This window comes from Dipodomys merriami, unplaced genomic scaffold (genome assembly GCF_024711535.1).
Source record: "Dipodomys merriami isolate MVZ:Mamm:240054 unplaced genomic scaffold, mDipMer1.0.p SCAF_98, whole genome shotgun sequence".
NCBI classification, from domain to species: domain Eukaryota; kingdom Metazoa; phylum Chordata; class Mammalia; order Rodentia; family Heteromyidae; genus Dipodomys; species Dipodomys merriami.
The window spans coordinates 389,957-406,745 of NW_027206601.1; the positions used below are offsets into that span (position 1 = coordinate 389,957).

At 43.8% G+C, this 16,789-nt stretch overlaps 1 protein-coding gene across 1 annotated transcript in view; it reads left to right on the forward strand.

Annotated features, from left to right (window-relative positions):
• Pkd1l1 (polycystin 1 like 1, transient receptor potential channel interacting) overlaps positions 1-13,245 on the forward strand; it is a 105,605-nt gene extending 92,360 nt beyond the window's left edge. Inside the window, exons 46-50 of the mRNA XM_070014542.1 lie at positions 1,223-1,357; positions 2,607-2,837; positions 3,961-4,122; positions 5,466-5,636; positions 10,882-13,245. Of these exons, the coding sequence (XP_069870643.1) occupies positions 1,223-1,357; positions 2,607-2,837; positions 3,961-4,122; positions 5,466-5,627 (690 nt within the window). The 3' untranslated portion in view covers positions 5,628-5,636; positions 10,882-13,245. The remainder of the gene's footprint in view (positions 1-1,222; positions 1,358-2,606; positions 2,838-3,960; positions 4,123-5,465; positions 5,637-10,881) is intronic.
• The last annotated feature ends 3,544 nt before the right edge of the window (positions 13,246-16,789 follow it).

Here is a 16,789-nt window from a genome sequence, read left to right on the forward strand (position 1 = left end):
TTTTGCAAGTTATTACTGGAACTACAGCTTTAGGAGCAGCTTCCTGGGCTTTTCTGGGCAAGGGGAAACAGCCTTGCACAAGGAAGCCTACACCTGCCGCTCCTTAGACTGGAGCTGAGCCAGGCCTCATGGGTCAGTCCTGAGGCTGGGCATGAACCCAGGAAATGTCTGTACACATCACTCCTCTTCTATCTATTAATAATGGCATTCCCCTACTGGAAGTAAGTTTGGAATGCATTGCCAAGCCTAAGATTCCAGGGAAGTACTCTCATCATAGAGGAAGAGAATACTTATCTTGCCCACAACAGGGACTAGGTGTCTAGATGCTCTGTGTCTTGGATGCTGTTCCTTTTTTTATTTTTAGCATTTTTTGTGTCCAATACTGGGGCGTAGGGCTTTGCACTCTCCTTGGCTTTTTTTTTCCCCTCAAGGCTATAATGCTCTACCACTGAGTCACATTTCCATTACCAGCTTTTTGCTAGTTAATTGGCAATAAGAGTCTCTCAGATTGGTCTGTCCAGGCTGGCTTTGAACCAGGATCCTCAAATCTCAGCCTAGGCAGAGTAGCTAGGATTACAGACTTGAAACACCAGTTCCCAGCTCCATGTGGGTTTTTTAAACATACAGCTCATGGTCTTGGTGACAATGGATTAGACTGTGTCCCTGAATACATTTCTCAGTGAGCCCTTTAGCAGGTGAACACCCACCCTGCCGAGAGGATAAGTGGGGAGGAGAGGCATGGGTTGGACCTACATCTGCCACATCTCCAGCTGTTGCCTTTGTCCCATCTCTTTATCTGAGTCATTGATTCCTGAAGCATGTTATTGCTTGTTGTTTTTATAAGGACTGAATTATTTAAACCAATGGAAAGCATTGGCAGCTCCTTACCTATTCCATTCATAAAGAGAACACACTGTACATTCTCTCCCCAACCCCATGATCACTTCCCTATAGCATAACAGGTTGTTTGGAGGAAAAAATAACTAGATCATCACAGAGATGGCAAGGCCAGGACTCACATGAGGCCTTCTGGAAAATGCACTTGAGTCTGAATTTACTCCTGGTTCCTATCCATTCTCCTCTACAGACATTGGCACTGGGTGTCCCTGGGAGATTCTTGGTTTATATAGTTCTATCAGTAAATGAATCCAGGCCCACACACGTTTCTGTACCTTCTTAACCATTGGCCTACAAAATGATGTGCTGTGTTCTTCTGTCTCAGAGGGTGCAGTGGCTCCAGGGACTCCTCTCCTTCTTCTGGATGTGGAAATGCATTCATGCTCTTGGCTTTCTGAACAAAATGGTGTCCTGCTCTTCCAGGATGTGCCTGTTTCTCATCAGAGTCTTTGCCCCAGTGGTAAGAAATGGATAATGATTTCCATGGTCAAACAATACATTGGCACACTCTCATTAGTTAGAGAAAAGCAAGGTGTAGCACCATGCAGAATTACAGTCCTCCGATCCATTATGTGGTGGTTTTAGATTGCTGGCAATACTATTTGTACAATAAATGATGGGATGGCCACAGTCACCAGGACTTAAGAATCTAACACTTACTCTGTATATCATTATCACTAATGTAAGGGGTTATCACTGATGAGTATTCTTTGAGCACTGAGAATGCTGTGGGGGCCCCTTGTGGGTCTCTCCAGTTAGCAGTCATTCCAGGTACTGGGCAGGCCATCCAGCGTAGTTTGCTGAGATACAGCCCTGTGCACACAGTCATGAGACTCTACTTGCCAAGGAAAAAAAGTAGCAGAATGAATCCTAGGATATTAACTGGGAAGAGGACAGGGCCAGGATGACCAGCAGAGGCCACGAGGGCCTGCTTGCACACACATGTGACTATGATAGAGAACCAGATGCTAGTCCATTATCCGGGCTGGAAAGTGTGCCTGTGAGCACAGAGCCATTTGAGGGAATCAGGTGAAAACAAAAGGGAATCGGTGACAAAACACCTCCAGCCAAGGTCCCTTCAGGTCCAGCGGGGACCAAGCACTGCATGGGATGCGATTTACCTCACAATGGGCCTTTGGTTTCCCCTAGCCTTTGCTAAGTGTTGGGACTTAAGGAACACACACACACACACACACACATACACACACACACACACATACACACACACACACACACACACACACGTGTGCCCTCTCTTCCCAGTAGCAATGGGTTTTCACAGGAGAACATGGCACTGTGGATAAGCATTTTAGGAAGGAAGGCCAGAGGTGGGGACAGGAGATGCCACTGATGGCAAAGGCACAGAGAGATGGCCAATTATAGCTAGGCATCAATCACAGGCCATGTGTGTGGCCTGGCCAATAGGGGAACTAGAAAGCTGTCAGAAGAGCCCTGTGTGCCTGCAGTAGGGAGGCAGGAAGCTGCCCAGCAGCAGAGTATGCGGTGGGGAGTGGGGTACATCTGGAGCAGAGGCCTGGGAGGCTACAGGCATGAAGACTGATCTTTGGGGCACTAGTTCTTAAACCAGGGAAGGCATGGGCCACACTCCAAATGCTCCTTCTGTAAGTGTTTCTTAAAAGCATCTAGATCTCCAAAGGAATCTTCCATCCTAAGAAGAGGTGTCAATGTGGTGGGCCTTCTCCCTGCAGCTGGCTGGAGTCCTATTACTGGCTGCCCACTTCTACCTGCTCTCCTTTCTGCTCTTCACCTGGGTGCTGCCATCTAATCCCTCTGCAGACCCCATCCGTAGGCTGCCTTTTCATTTTCTGGGAAGAAACCAGAAGGATTCCTTCCACAGCCTCTCAGAGGCCGGCCGGCGATCCACAGCTTGCTTCTGTGTGGCATTCTTCCTACTGATGGCCACCATGTCGTTCAGAATGGTATGTAGACAAGGTCAAGACTTCGAAGTCAAGATTTGTGCAAGTTTTGTCTGCTGTTGGAGTGAAAGTCCTCTGTCATATGTCCAGAAAGTCCCCTGGGAGTCTACCTCCTACATGACGTCCACCTGGACCTCTGACCTGTGGAATCACATCTAAAAACTTAACAGTCAAACTTAAAGCCACCCATATTTTCTCCTTTGGTTTCTTCTACAATTTTCAGTGTTGTTTTACACTTGACATTTTTTGTTTTGTTTCGTTTTGTGCCAGTCCTAGGGCTTGAAATCAGGGCCTGGGTGCTATCTCTGAGATTTTTGGCTCAAGGCTTGATTTCTACCACTTGAGTCACAGCTCCACTTCTGGCTTTTTGGTGGTTCACTAGAGATAAGAGTCTCCCAAACTTTCCTGCCCCAGCTTGGTTTGACCCAGATCCTCAAATAGCCACTTGAGCAGCTAGGATGACAGATGTGAGCCACCAGCACCCAGATAATATTTTGCACATAAAGTCTTCCATAATTTGCCCAAGGCTAGCCTGGACTGTGTTCCTCCTATTTTTACTTCCTGAGTGGCTGGGATTACAGATATGAACCACCATATCTTGTTTGTTGAAGCATGGAATCTAATGAGCTTTTTGCCAAGGCTGGCCACAAAACACGGTGCATCCAATCTCTTCCTGAGAATCTGGGATTAGAGGTGTGGGACAATACACCCAGCAACCTTGAAGGCTTTTGGGCTCACAGATTTCAGCTTCAACCTAGGGACTAATATCCTGTAGCCATTGTTGGATCATTCAGTACAATAGCCTGCTGGGCCCCTGACCGCTTTCTGTATAACTCCCAGGCACAACACTTGCTCCAATGAGAATCCACCCACAGACAGAGGTGGCTCACAAGGGGACACTGAATCAGAGATGTGGAAATATACTTCCACTCAATACTGGAAACAGTCTCAATAATAAGATTATTTTCCATTGTGCAGTTCAACTGGCTGCAATATAGCTCAATTCAATTAATTTAAAACCCCATAAAATAGCAGCATCCCATACATCTCCATCTCATAAATCATTAGGTTAACAAAGCCATTTTTTAAGTTTATAATACAGAACTTGTCTCCTTCTCTTCTCCAGCTAAGTTCTTGCTTCCAGATCTTTTTCCGAAAAAGAAAATCTCCACACCGTCAATCTCTTGTGACACTTAAAGATGTTGCTGCTGATGTGTGGAAGGAGGTGCAGACCTTGCTAGGGCTGGAAAAGCCAAAGGTGGAAGAGACTGAGAAGACTGGAGAGCATGTAAGTGTGGGTACTTGGAGCCATGAGCACAGTAGCACAGTTGGGATAAGGTTTCTCACAGAATTTGGCTTGACCAAAGCATCGCTGTAGTTGGGCACCCAGTACCACTGCCAAGACTCCAAATTAATTCTCAACCAGAGAATCTCCCCTTGTCCTACTAAAGCACTTGAGAAGGCTCCAAGTACATTTTCCTTCCTCAATTCTTTTGTGCCAATACTGAGGCTTGAACTCAGGGCCTGGCATCTCACGCTACTGTCTCACTCAAGGATAGCACTCTATCACTTGAGCCACAGATGCATTTCTGGCTTTGGATGGTTAATTGGATATAAGAGTTTCATGTATTTCTCTAACCAGGCTGGCTTCAAACCACGATCCTCAGATCTCAGCCTCCTGAGTAGTTGGGATTACAGACGTGAGCCACTGGTGCCTAGCTTACAATACAGTATATCCTTATAATTATCCTGTGCTGTTGGAAGGATGCTGTTTCTGGTCTTCTCCAGCAGGTGCAGGCGTATGCACTAGTGTCACACATACAGCATAGTCTGTCCCCTGTAGCATTAGTTGTTTATTTTTTGTACCTGCTACTAGACTCAACTTCTGCCCTGAACACGGTGCACCCTAGTTGTGAAAGCAAGAGTGTTAAGCAGGCACTTGCTCTCAGAATATTCAACTGTCATGCATGAGTGATGGTCACCCATCCCTCAGGGAAGTTCTGAGACCTGCCTGTCACCTGTGATCCTGTCATTCTGCATGTGACACCTGCTTTCCCTGCCCTTAATGCCATTCAGTCATTACTGATATTATTGTGTATTCATTATTGATTTATTTCTTCAAACTGCTAGGTTTTTTCTTTCTTTCCTTCTTTTTTCTTTGTGTTTTTTTGTTGTTGTTGTTGGTGGTGGTGGTGGTCGTGGGGCTTGAACTCTGGGCCTGGGCACTGTCCCTCAGCTCTTCAGCTCTACCACTTGAGCCACAGTGCCATTTCCAGTTTTCTGGTGGTTAATTGGAGATAAAAGGCTCACAGACTTTTCCTGCCAGGGCTGGCTTTGAACCACAGTCCTCAGGTCTCTGCATCCTGAGTAGCTAGGATTACAGGCATGAGCCACTGGTGCCTGGCTTCTTTGTTATCTTTGAGGGGTCTTGATTTCAGATTGCTACCATTAACCATAGCAGTTTTGTGTGTCCCCCTCTGGCCTCAGGTCCAGTGTGTTTCTCACATAGCACAGCCATTTTTCCAAAGTCTATATCCCCTAAGTGCTTCGAATAACAAGGAAAGGAGAGAAGCTTCCCCCACCCTGCTTCTGCCCCAAATGCATGTATTAACCTCACTTCCTGTCTTTTAGAATTACTACCTGGATGAATGTTCACTTCTGATCGATGAGCTTCTGAGGAAGATTAATGGTTTGTCTGATAGCCTAGAACTTCCTGGTCTAGAAATCCAACCTGGAAGAACTGTGGAGAGGAGGGCGGATGATTCTCCGCTAGCAGGCATTTCACAGTACTAAGTTACTAGGGTAAGAAACACACAAAATTATTTTTGTCAGTTTTCTTCATTGGAAAATAAAAGTCAAGTTCTGAAGTTGGTTTGAAGTGGTTGCTGTTCCAAATCACAAGGTCCATTTACATAAATAATATTTAATTATTTAGATACAATTATTTATTATAGTAATATTTGATTATTGTAAGCATAATATTAGTTATAACCTGTGCTCTGGCCAGAATTGAGAAATGATTCAATGATTCAATAAGGATGTCTGGTATGACTTCTAGATTAAAATGAGGGCATAAATATCTGCCCTATCCAGCATTGCTGATCATGACTGGAATCCACCAAAAGACCAGGAAACAGAAATGGATGCCTGTAATCTGAGCTGAGATCAGGAGGATTATGATTTGAAGTCAACCCATAGCTGGCCATGGTGGCACATGCCTGTCTGTCATTCAGGCTACACAGGAGCCTCAGGGCAGAAGGAGCATGATTCCATCCAGCCTGGGAAGAAAGTTCCTGGGGCTTGAACTCAGGGCCTGTGTCTGAGCATTTTTCTCAAGGCTAGTGCTCTACCACTTGAACCACAGGTCTACCTCCAACATTTTTTTATTTTGTAGTTAATTGGAGATAAGGGTCTCATGCACTTTCCTGCCTGGGCTGGCTGCAAGCCATGATCCACAGATCTCAGCCTCCTGAGTAGCTAGGATTACAGGCGTGAGCCACCAGTGCCTAGTGATAATTGATTTTTTTAGAACATAAGAATATATCTCAAGTTAAACTGGGCATGATCATATGCAATTGTCAGTCCAGCACTTTGGAGGCTAGAACAGGAAGATTGTGCATTTGAGGCCAACTTCAGTTACAACAAAAGTTCCAGGCCAGCCTGTCTCCAAAAATTAATAATAATAATAATAATAATAATAATAATAATAATAATAATATAGCAGCTCTGTCTCAAGTTGAAAGCCAGTACTATATCATTCCTTTCATGTACTGTTAGAAACAACTCCACTAAGATTAAGGAAATTTTATCAGTTTGAAAGCCTCACAGGACAATACTTTTTCCAATGTTGAGAATCAAACTTAGGATCTGGTAAATGCTAGACAAGTGCTGTACCACAGGTAGCACATCTTCAGTCCCTGAGGCATGCTAATCTCATGTATGTGTGTATATTTATTCAATTATCTTTGTCATTATTACAATTGGACTTCAAGCCCCTGAGTTCTCAACTTGCTTGCTCATGGCGCCTCCAGTCCAGCTTTTTGCTGGTTAATTGAAGATAAAAGTCTCATGGATTTTCCAGCTTTGACTGCCTTTGAGCCTTAATCCTCTAAGTCTCCGACTCTTGAGTAGCTAAGATTCTAGGTGTAAGCCACTAGTGTCCAACTTGTATCCATATTCTTTAATTCTTAGAGTTAAGGGAACCACAAATGTATAATCAAGATGAATAACATCTTGTGCATACATCAGATACTGATGTGAGTTCATAAATACTCACAATGTACAGGAATCCACACTAACTTACTGAAATTTAGAGAATTTTTCTTCTGGTCAGTCGTGGGGCTTGAACTCAGGGTTTGGGTGCTGTCCCTGAGTTCTTTTTTGCTCAAGGCCAGTGCTCTACCACTTTGAACCATAGCTCCACTTCCAGTTTTCTGGTGGTTAGTTGGAGATCAAAATCTCGCTGATTTTCTTGCTTGCCTGGGCTGGCTTTGGGACATAATCTTCAGATCTCAGCCTCCTGAGTAGCTAGGATCATGGAAGAGAGCACATGGCCTTGGAGAATACTTTGATTGTAAATCCTATAGAAACTGAGTGTGGATCTTTTTCCTAATACATATTGCTATTTGTACCACATACAGAGTTGAATTTTTGCTTTGCTTTGTTTTGTGCTGGTTCTAGGGCTTAAACTCAGAGCCTAGGTACTGTTCCTGGGCTCTTTCATTCAAGGCTGGCACTCTACCACTTGAGCCACAGCTCCATTTAATGACTTTTTGGTGCTTAATTGGAGATGAGTCTCACAGGCTTTCTGCCTGGGCTGACTTTGCACCTTGATCCTTAAATCTCAGCCTCCTGAGTAGCAAGGATTATGGGTGTAAGACACCAAGGCTCAACTTGACAATCACCTTATGAAGCATGTGTTGACTGTGTTTCACAAAAGCCACTGTGGCCAAGCCTGGACAGCTCACAGGGCCCCCACAGGCATCTCTCCCCCAGGTACCCAGGGTCTCTCTGCCACATGTGTTAGCTGGCATGTCTAGGAAGGAAGGGCTGTCACCATGCTGGATCTGGCCAGTCTAGCTGGAGTTTGCAGAATGACCTTTTTATGTTGATGGGAGCCCAGCAAACAACCCACTTGAATTTCCTAACTTTAGGACAGTTGTGTTTTATCCCCAGCATTAATAATTAAGATTTGTATCTTTATAAACTGGATGCCTGGAGCTATCAATAACTACCTGCAAATGATATTGTTCTTTGTGTTCTAAGTAACGCATGGCAACTCAGTGCCTTGGGTGACAGCTCCCTTGTCCTCTTCTACCTGGCTCCCTTCCTCCCTCCCAAGTTTCTTGGCTTTTTTGCAGATGGAGAAATATCCTGCTCCTAGATCTTCCTATGGCCTAAGTATATGTGTATATGTATACAGGTATAATTATACATAGGTATAATGTATAGGTAAATGTATGTATATCTGCATATGCACATATACCTGTACATATGTATGTGTGTGCATGCATATATGTATATATATATAACGATAACATGATGAAACCCACCAAACACTGTGTGGAGAAGCAGGGGAGGGGAGGAGGAGCTTGAGGGATTAATAAACTTATTCCAAGCTCACTGTGAACTACCATGCATCTGTGGAATTCTCACAGTGAAACCCCTGATACTATTAAAAGATGCTAACAGAAAGCCTTCCAAAATAAGTCTGCACCAAATAAAAAAGAAGAAAGTATAAACAATTTTTCATCTTTTACTTTCATCGTTTTCGTGGAATTTCTCTTTGTCAGAAACCAGTGCTTGATCTCAGGTCACTGCAGTTGCACAAACGTATCTGTGATGTCCCGACTGTGTTCTCTCCTGCAAAGGAAAAGTGTTGATGGGCTAATCCGTCAGGCCTGTGAAGATGGCCAGATTTTCAGATGATAAAATTAGGATGAAGTCATGATGGTAGGCTCTAATCCAATAGGACTTTGTCCTTACTAAGAAGAAAAGAAAAGGAAAAAAAAAAAAAAAACCACCGGAGAGAACGTCATGTAACAATTAGAAATAAGCTGTGCCAAACCATGGAACTATGAGACCCTAAAGACAAATTCTTCCCTGCAGGCAAGCCAGGACCTTCCAGCACTTTGACCTTTTTGGACCTCAGGCCCCTAGACTGTAAGACCAGATCTTATCTTCTCTTTCCTTTTTTCCTTTCCTTTTCTTTCCCTTCCTTTTTTTTCTTTTCTTTTCCTCTCCCTTCTTTTCCTTTTCTTCAATTTCCTTCCCTCTTTCCTGCCTGCCTTTCTTCCTTTTTTTAAAGCCCATCCTGGCACTTGATCTCAGGATCTCACACCTTTATTTTGCTTTTTCACTCCAGCTTGACATTCTACCTCTAGAGCCATAGCTTCATTTCCAGTTGTTGTTGTTGTTGTTTCTGCTTAATTGGAGATAATAGTCTCATGGACTTTTCTGCCTGGGCTAGCTTCGAACTGCAATCCTCAGATCTCAGCCTCCTTGAGTAACTAGGATTCCAGGTGGGAGCCTCTAGCGCCCAGCAGGATCATAGATTTGTTGGTGATACTTTCTGACTGCATACTAGCATGTGGATGCAAGATTTTGCCTGTTATTTTTGGAAGATAATTGTCAGAGTTTATAATGCTCCAAGTTGTAACAGAAAACTTCTTCAAAAAAGAAGCAGCTGATACCACATTTCAGTCCTTCAGAATTCAACTTCTACAACCCTCGCTGGGAGAAAATTCAGCTCTCGTAAATAACTTAAATCTTCTTAGCAACCCAGAAGGTCCTGGTTTATGTCTGCAGTGTCACAAGTGTTTGTCTAGCACACAGACAAATACAGGGCTGACAATAATATTTCAACTTTATTGGTGTTCTGTCAGCCAGGAGGGAATAAATCAGTAGCCCTTAGAACATTCCTTCTTCTGAGCTCATTGAGGGCAGACTTGGTGTGTGTGATCCCAGACAGCACAGGAAGCCGTGTCCTCTGTAGTGTCAGGCTTTGAGTTGACTTCTACTTCTAATGTATTCAATATTTGTAAAAAAGTATCTAAACAGTTCTAAACCTAACAAGCCTTTCTTGTGATATCCAGCCTGGGAAGGAGTCCAAAATAGATGTAGAAATACAGAAAGACTTAAAAAAAAAAAACCACACCAAAAAACAAGAACCACTAAAACTATTTCTTTTATATATATTTTTTTTTTTTGGGGGGGGGGGTCTGGTCGTGGGGCCTGAACTCTGGGCCTGGGCGCTGTCCCTCAGCTCTTCAGCTCAAGGCTAGCGCTCTACCACTTGAGCCACAGCACCATTTCCAGCTTTTTTCTTTTTGCTTATGTGGTGCTGAGGAATCAAACCCAGGGCCTCAGGCATGCAAGGCAAGCGCTCTAGCACTGAGCCACCTTCTCAGCCCCTAAAATTATTTCTCAACCAGGGCACTGATGGCTCATGCCTGTAATCCTACTACTCAGGAGGCTGAGATCTGCGAATCATGTTCAAAGCCAGCACAGACAAGAAAGGCTGTGAGACTCTTATCTCTAATAAACTATCAAAAAAGCCAGAGATAGAGCTGTGGCACATGCGGTTAAAACACTAACCTTTACCAAAAGAAGCTCAGAGACAGTACCCACGCCCTGAGTGTAAAGTGTTAGCCCCGGGACTCTGTCTTCTTAGTATCTATCTCTTTAGTTGAGTGATGCAATAGGTCCTTTTAAAAAGCTTTTCCGTTGAGCACTGGTGTCTCACTAGCTATTCAGAAGCCTAAGCACTGATGATCATGATTCAAAGACAGCCTAGGCAGGAAAGTCCACGAGACTCTTATCTGCAATTAACCACCAACAAAAAGTCAGAAGTAGAGCTATGGCCCAAGTGCTATAGCACCGGCCTTGAGTTAAAAAGCTAATGGACAGTGTCCAGGCTCTGAATTCAAGCCACAGGAGTGGCACACACACACATACAACGTAAGACTTATACAAAACAAGCATAATAGCTAGTTGTATCAATGGTATAAACTGAAATTTTAATAGACTATATTACTGATTTTTCTAGCAGACAAGAGAATGACTTCATCAGAAATGTGCATTTGGGTACCTCGTCTCTCCACCCTACTCTTGGTTTATCCATTCCTGGCTTATCTTTTCTGGATGAAACCCCTCAGCACAACAGCCCTGAAGTCACAGGCCATCCACAATTCCTCTTCTTTCTACTTGACAAGATTCTGGCTTTGTGGACAGCCTGAAGCATCTGTTTCCACTTCCACTGTACCAAGACCCAGCCAGGAAGAGGGATGAGTCCTGCGCTCTGTCAGATTCTGCAGAAGTTGAGTCATGCTGGGATCTCCTCAACTCTGGTTCTTTGGGGTTACAATATGCCAGTGTCAGTCACCACACATCTCTATCGAGTACACTGGCGGGGCCTTTGCTGGGAGAGTACCTGGCGATCTGGCCAAGGCACGATACAGAAGTGAGAGCACACACACTACTTGTTCCTCAAGACAACATGCTTCAGCCCATGGGTGTCATGAGTAGCTTGCCATAACCACTTGGAAACTGACACTGGAAACAGTCTGCCGAGAAGCATGCTGCCTGCATATACTGCCTTTGCAGTCTGACCACTCTGGCAGGGTGGCAGGGACCGTTGGACACAAGTGGCCTCTGCCCCTGGCCAAGCCTCAGTCACTGGCCTCCAACTCTACTTCTGCTCCACGTGTGCTGTGGACCCAAGGAAGACAAATGAAAGGATTGGGGCACTGGCCCAGAACAAAGCTGTATCCAGGACTTTTTTCTTTTTGTCCAGAAGGGGTTACTTCATGGATTTAAGGCAAGGGATGGGCATGCTTTCAGTAATCCAAGATTCCCTCCACAGGACAAAGGTCCTAATCATTAGGACTAGTGAAAGTTAAGCATAAATCTTTTTGTTTTGGCTTCCTTCCTTCCTCCCTCCCTCCCTCCCTCCCCCCTCTCTTTCTGTGTGTTGGGACTTGAATTCAGGGCCTGTGGGCTATCCCTTAGTTTTTTAGCCCAGGTTTGTGGCACTCTACCACTTCAGCCACATTTCTACATTCCGGTATTTTTTCAATTTTTTTTTATTGTGAAAATACCATACAGAGGGGTTACAATTACATGAGCAAGGTAATGAGTACATTTCTTATCAAGCACTGTTGCCTCCACCCTTGTTTCCCCTTCCCATCTCCCCCCCCCACCCATCTTCCCCCCCCACTTCCAGAATTTTTGGTAGTTAATTGGACATAGGAGTCGCATGGATGTCCCTGCCTGGACTGGTTTGAAAGGGGATCCTCAGATCTCAGCCTCATGAGTAGCTAGGATTAAAGGTGTGAGCCACAGTGCCCAGCCAGGAAAATCAGTTTCAGCAGATTTAGCCTTGTGTTTAAATCGAGAAGAGCTAACGCTCAAAGGAGTTGCTAATTGTTCCAGTTCACACAGTAAGTACAAGGGAAGTCAGGACAGAAATCCAAGTTCAGCACCCTCACACTGTCACCCCCCAGTCCCAAGCACTCAGAGTCCAGATGGAAGACAAGAGTCTCTCCAGCCTGTCCTCATGGGCCTATACCACGCTGGCTATTCAGAGCCCAAAATGTTAAAGAAGGATGAAAGGGGGACAGTGATCAAGATGCATTCTACTTATAAACTGATACGTTGAGTAGCAACTCCTTTGTACAACTCCTAATAAAAATTTAATTTTTAGCTTTAAAAAGTCTGAAACCTAATTTTACAAACTTCCTGTTCTCTCACATTGAGGTTGTTTCTGTGAGTTATCCTGCAGTGCTAATATATGCAATGAAAGAGACCAGGACAGAATCTGATACTCAAATAAGGGATTGGAAATAAAATCCTTATACTAGAAAGTGAACAATCAGAAGTGAATTTTTTCCCTGACTTAGCTAATCCACTATATAAAATGGTGATTTAATCTGATCTTTGAAGTCAGCTGGACTGCCACATTTGAATCCATTTTAAACCCTACATGCCTAGATAAGAATGCTAAGGACATGATTGAATTTAGAGCACCTGCGCGTATGTTGGACATGACAAATGACTTCCAAAGGCCTGGTGGGGCAGGCATTCTCTGAAGCAGGTGAAGGCAGATGGATGGAATAAGGTTTTCAGGACCTTAGTTGCCAACCACAGAGCAACCAATGCAATGCAAACATCGGTTGTTTTTATTAGCATACATTAGCTGTACAGGAGGGCTCATTGGGAAATAGTCACACATGTATACAATGTATCCATTTCCCAGACTCTTGAGAATACCTTCCTGTCTTCCACTTCCCTCCTTTCTGAAAACAATTACAAGTGTTGTTGTTCTAGTCTTCCAACCCCCTACCCTACCCCTACCCCCCTCCCTGCCTCTGTTGATACCAGGGCTTCTTGAACTCAGGGACTTGTGCTCTTGCTTGGCTTTTTCTGCTCAAGGGTGGTACTACTTGAACCACAGCTCCAGATCCAGCTTTTTAGTGTTGAATTGGAGATAAGAGTCTTGTAGACTTTACTGTCTGAACTGGCTTCAAATAGCCATCCTCAGATCTCAGCTTCCTGAGTAGCTAGGATTAGAGGCATGAGTCACCAGCTCCTGGCTTAAAACTTTCTAATTTTTAATAAATGTTTTGAAAACATAAAATTTCTTCTAATTACTGCTTGCATTCAATCTATAAGCCAATTTGCATTATGAGTAAAAAAAAGCCCAGGAACAGTAGCCAGGCCCTGATTGAAGCCTCAGGATGGGCACAAGAAAGAAGGAAAGCCTGGGTGCCTGTGCTCATGCCTGTAATCCCAACTAGGTTCATGGTTCAAAGCCAACTGGGGCAGGAAAGTCCATAAGACTCTTATCTCCAATTAACCACCAGATAACTGGAAGTTGTGCTGTGGCTCAGAATGGTAGAATGCTAGCTTGAGCAAAGAGCTCAGGGACAGCACCTAGGCCCAAAGTTCAAGCCCCCAGGACTAGCAAAAAAGAAAGAAGGGAAGGGAAGGGAGAAAGAAGAAAGAAAAGAAAGTTTAAAGCTAAAAACATTTAATGTCCAATCAAAGAGTCTAGGAAGACAAACAAAACAAGCATAAAGAACATAGTTATATAAAAAAATACAAAAGCAGAAGATGATATTTTGCCTTTCCAAAAGCAGATAAGTCTCTACAGCATTAACGTAGAAATAGAACTCTCATCCATTCACCGGTGGCTCATGTCTGTAAATCCTAGCTATTCAGGAGGCTGAAATCTAAGGATTGAAGTTTGAAGCCAGCCAGGGCCAGAAAGTCTGTGAGACTCTTATCTCCACTTACCACCAAAAAGCTGGAAGTGGAGCTATGGTTCAAGTGGTAGAGTGCTAGCCTTGAATGAAAAAAGCTCAGGGACAGTACCCAGGTCCTGAGTTCAAGGCCCAGTACTGGCACAAAACTAAATGAACTAAAACAGTTTCATAACAAACCCATGCAAGCTAGTAATGAAGAACTGAGGTGGCTCTTTCCACCAGCGGCAGGCATTACAACACAACCACAGAAAGAAGCATTCCTATTAACATGCAGTCAGAAGGTAGGGAGGGTGATAAAATTCAATGTACAGATGTGAAAATAGACCTAGGTAACCTGAGGGGATGGGTGGTGGTGGTGGAGATAGGGGAGAAGGACAGAAGGAGTGACACAGATTAGGATGTTGAGCTGAAATCCCTTTGTATAACTACTTAAAGATAATTTTGAAATTTCAAGGTAAATTTTAAACATTTAAAAAAATATATAGATGTCTTAGCCAGGAGGTGATGCATGCTTGTAATCCAAGCACTTAGGAGGATGCAGCAGGAGGTTGGCAAGTTCAAGGTCTGGGCTACATAATGAGACTCTATCTCAAAAACATTAAGCTAGGTGCCGGTAGCTCACTCCTGTAATCCTAGCTAGTCGGGAGGCTGAGATCTGAGGGTCGAAGTTCAAAGCCAGCCCAGGCAGGAAAGTCTATGAGACTCTTAACTCCAAGTAACCACCAGAAAACCGGAAGTGGTGCTGTGGCTCAAAGTGGTAAAGAACTAGCAGAAGGAGCTCAGGAATAGTGCCTAGGCCCCAAATTCAAGCTCCATGATTGACAAAAAATAAAAAACAACCAACAATAAACAAACATGAAATAATCAAAAAGATCTACAATGGATCCACTATCCCTAATTCTGTCCTGTGGAGAGAAAATCAATACCAAGAAAGAAATGCAGTGAACCAGAGGATAAAACCTATGGTATAAGAAAAACAAACACAAAAAAATGATGGTATGGTGTACAGAGCAACAGGCAAAGGAGACCAAAAAACTGAACAGTTCTTAGTGATAGATGCCATAATTCTTAATATTTTCCCAAGTCAAGCCAACCAATTGGAAAAAACAAAAAACAAAAAACCTATAAGAACAAATTAACATCCCAGTGCCTGGTACCAGTGATTAGAAAATTGAAGAGGCAAGCGGGGTGCTAGTGGCTCAGGCCTGTAATCCTAGCTACTCAGGACTTTGAGATCTGAAGATCACAGTTAAAAGCCAGCCTGGGCAGTAAAGTCCACGAGACTCTTATCTCCAATTAACCACCAGAAAACTGGAAGTGGTGCTGTGGTTCAAGTGGTAGAGCACTAGCCTTGAGCTGAAGAGCTCAGGGTCAGCACCCAGGCCCAGAGTTCAAGCCCCACAATCAAAAAGAAAGAAAGGAAAGAAAGAAAGAAGAAAGAAAAGAAAGAGAGAGAGAAGGAAGGAAGGAAGGAAGGAAGGAAGGAAGGAAATCAAAGAAGCAGCCAGGCACTGGTAGCTCACGCCTGTAATCCCAGCTACGCAGGAGGCTGAGATCTGAGGATCGCGGTTCAAAGCCAGCCCCGGCAGGAAAGTCCATGAGACTCTTACCTCCAATAAACCACTAGAAAACCAGAAGTGGCGCTGTGGCTCAAGTGGTAGAGTGCTCACCTTGAGCTGAAGAGCGCAGGGACAGTGCCCAGGCCCAGAGTTCAAGCCCCACAACTGACAAAAAAAGAAAAAGAAAAAGAAGCAGCTGATCAAGGTTCAAAACCAGTCTGAGCAGACAAATCTGAAAGACTTTTATCACCAATTAACCAGCAAAAACCTGGAAGTTGAGGTGTGGCTTAAGTGATAGATCAAAAGCTTTGAGGAAAAAAAAATCCAAGTGAGTGCACACGGCCCTGAGTTCAAGCCCCAGTACTTGCACGAAAACAAAAACGAAAGGAAAAGAAGAGTAGACTAGAGTCACAAACTCTTCTATAGAATCGTGTATGCCTCATCCTGTCCTAGTAATGCAGCAGCCTCTGAGTAACAACACATCTAGGACAGGGACAGACTATGGGGCTTCCATGGTTTCTGTTTTATTTCTTAACCAAAACTAGTGTCTACGTATGACAAAATGTTATCATCTCCTAAGTGGAATCATAGGTGCTCACACAACGTGTGTGTGTGGCACTAGCACTTGAATTTAGGACCCTGAACTTAGCAAGCAGGCATTGTATCACTATAACACCCTGCCAGTCCCTTCCACTTCTGGTATTTTTCAAGAATGAGTTCCATTTATGCTTGTGCTGGCTTGACCCATAATCCTCCAAGTTTGTTCTTCCCACTTCAGTGAGAGATCAAGTGTGCCTCTGCCACAGCTAGCTATTGCTTCGGATGGGAGTCTTGCCAAAAAAAAAAAAAAAAAAGTGGTTTTTGTTGTTGTGATTTTTGTTTTTATTAGCCTGACCTCAACCTTCCATCCTCCAATTTCTGCCTCCTAGATAGCTGGGATTATTTTTTTAGGAAAGGAAATAATTATTTACCTACCATTTTCAATTACACTATCATCTTTATCTATCTATCTATCTATCTTCATCATCATCATCATCATCATCATCATCATCATCATCATCTACTATCCATCATCTGTCTATCATCAATCGTTGTATCAATCATCATCTTTATTTTCTACTTACCTACCTAT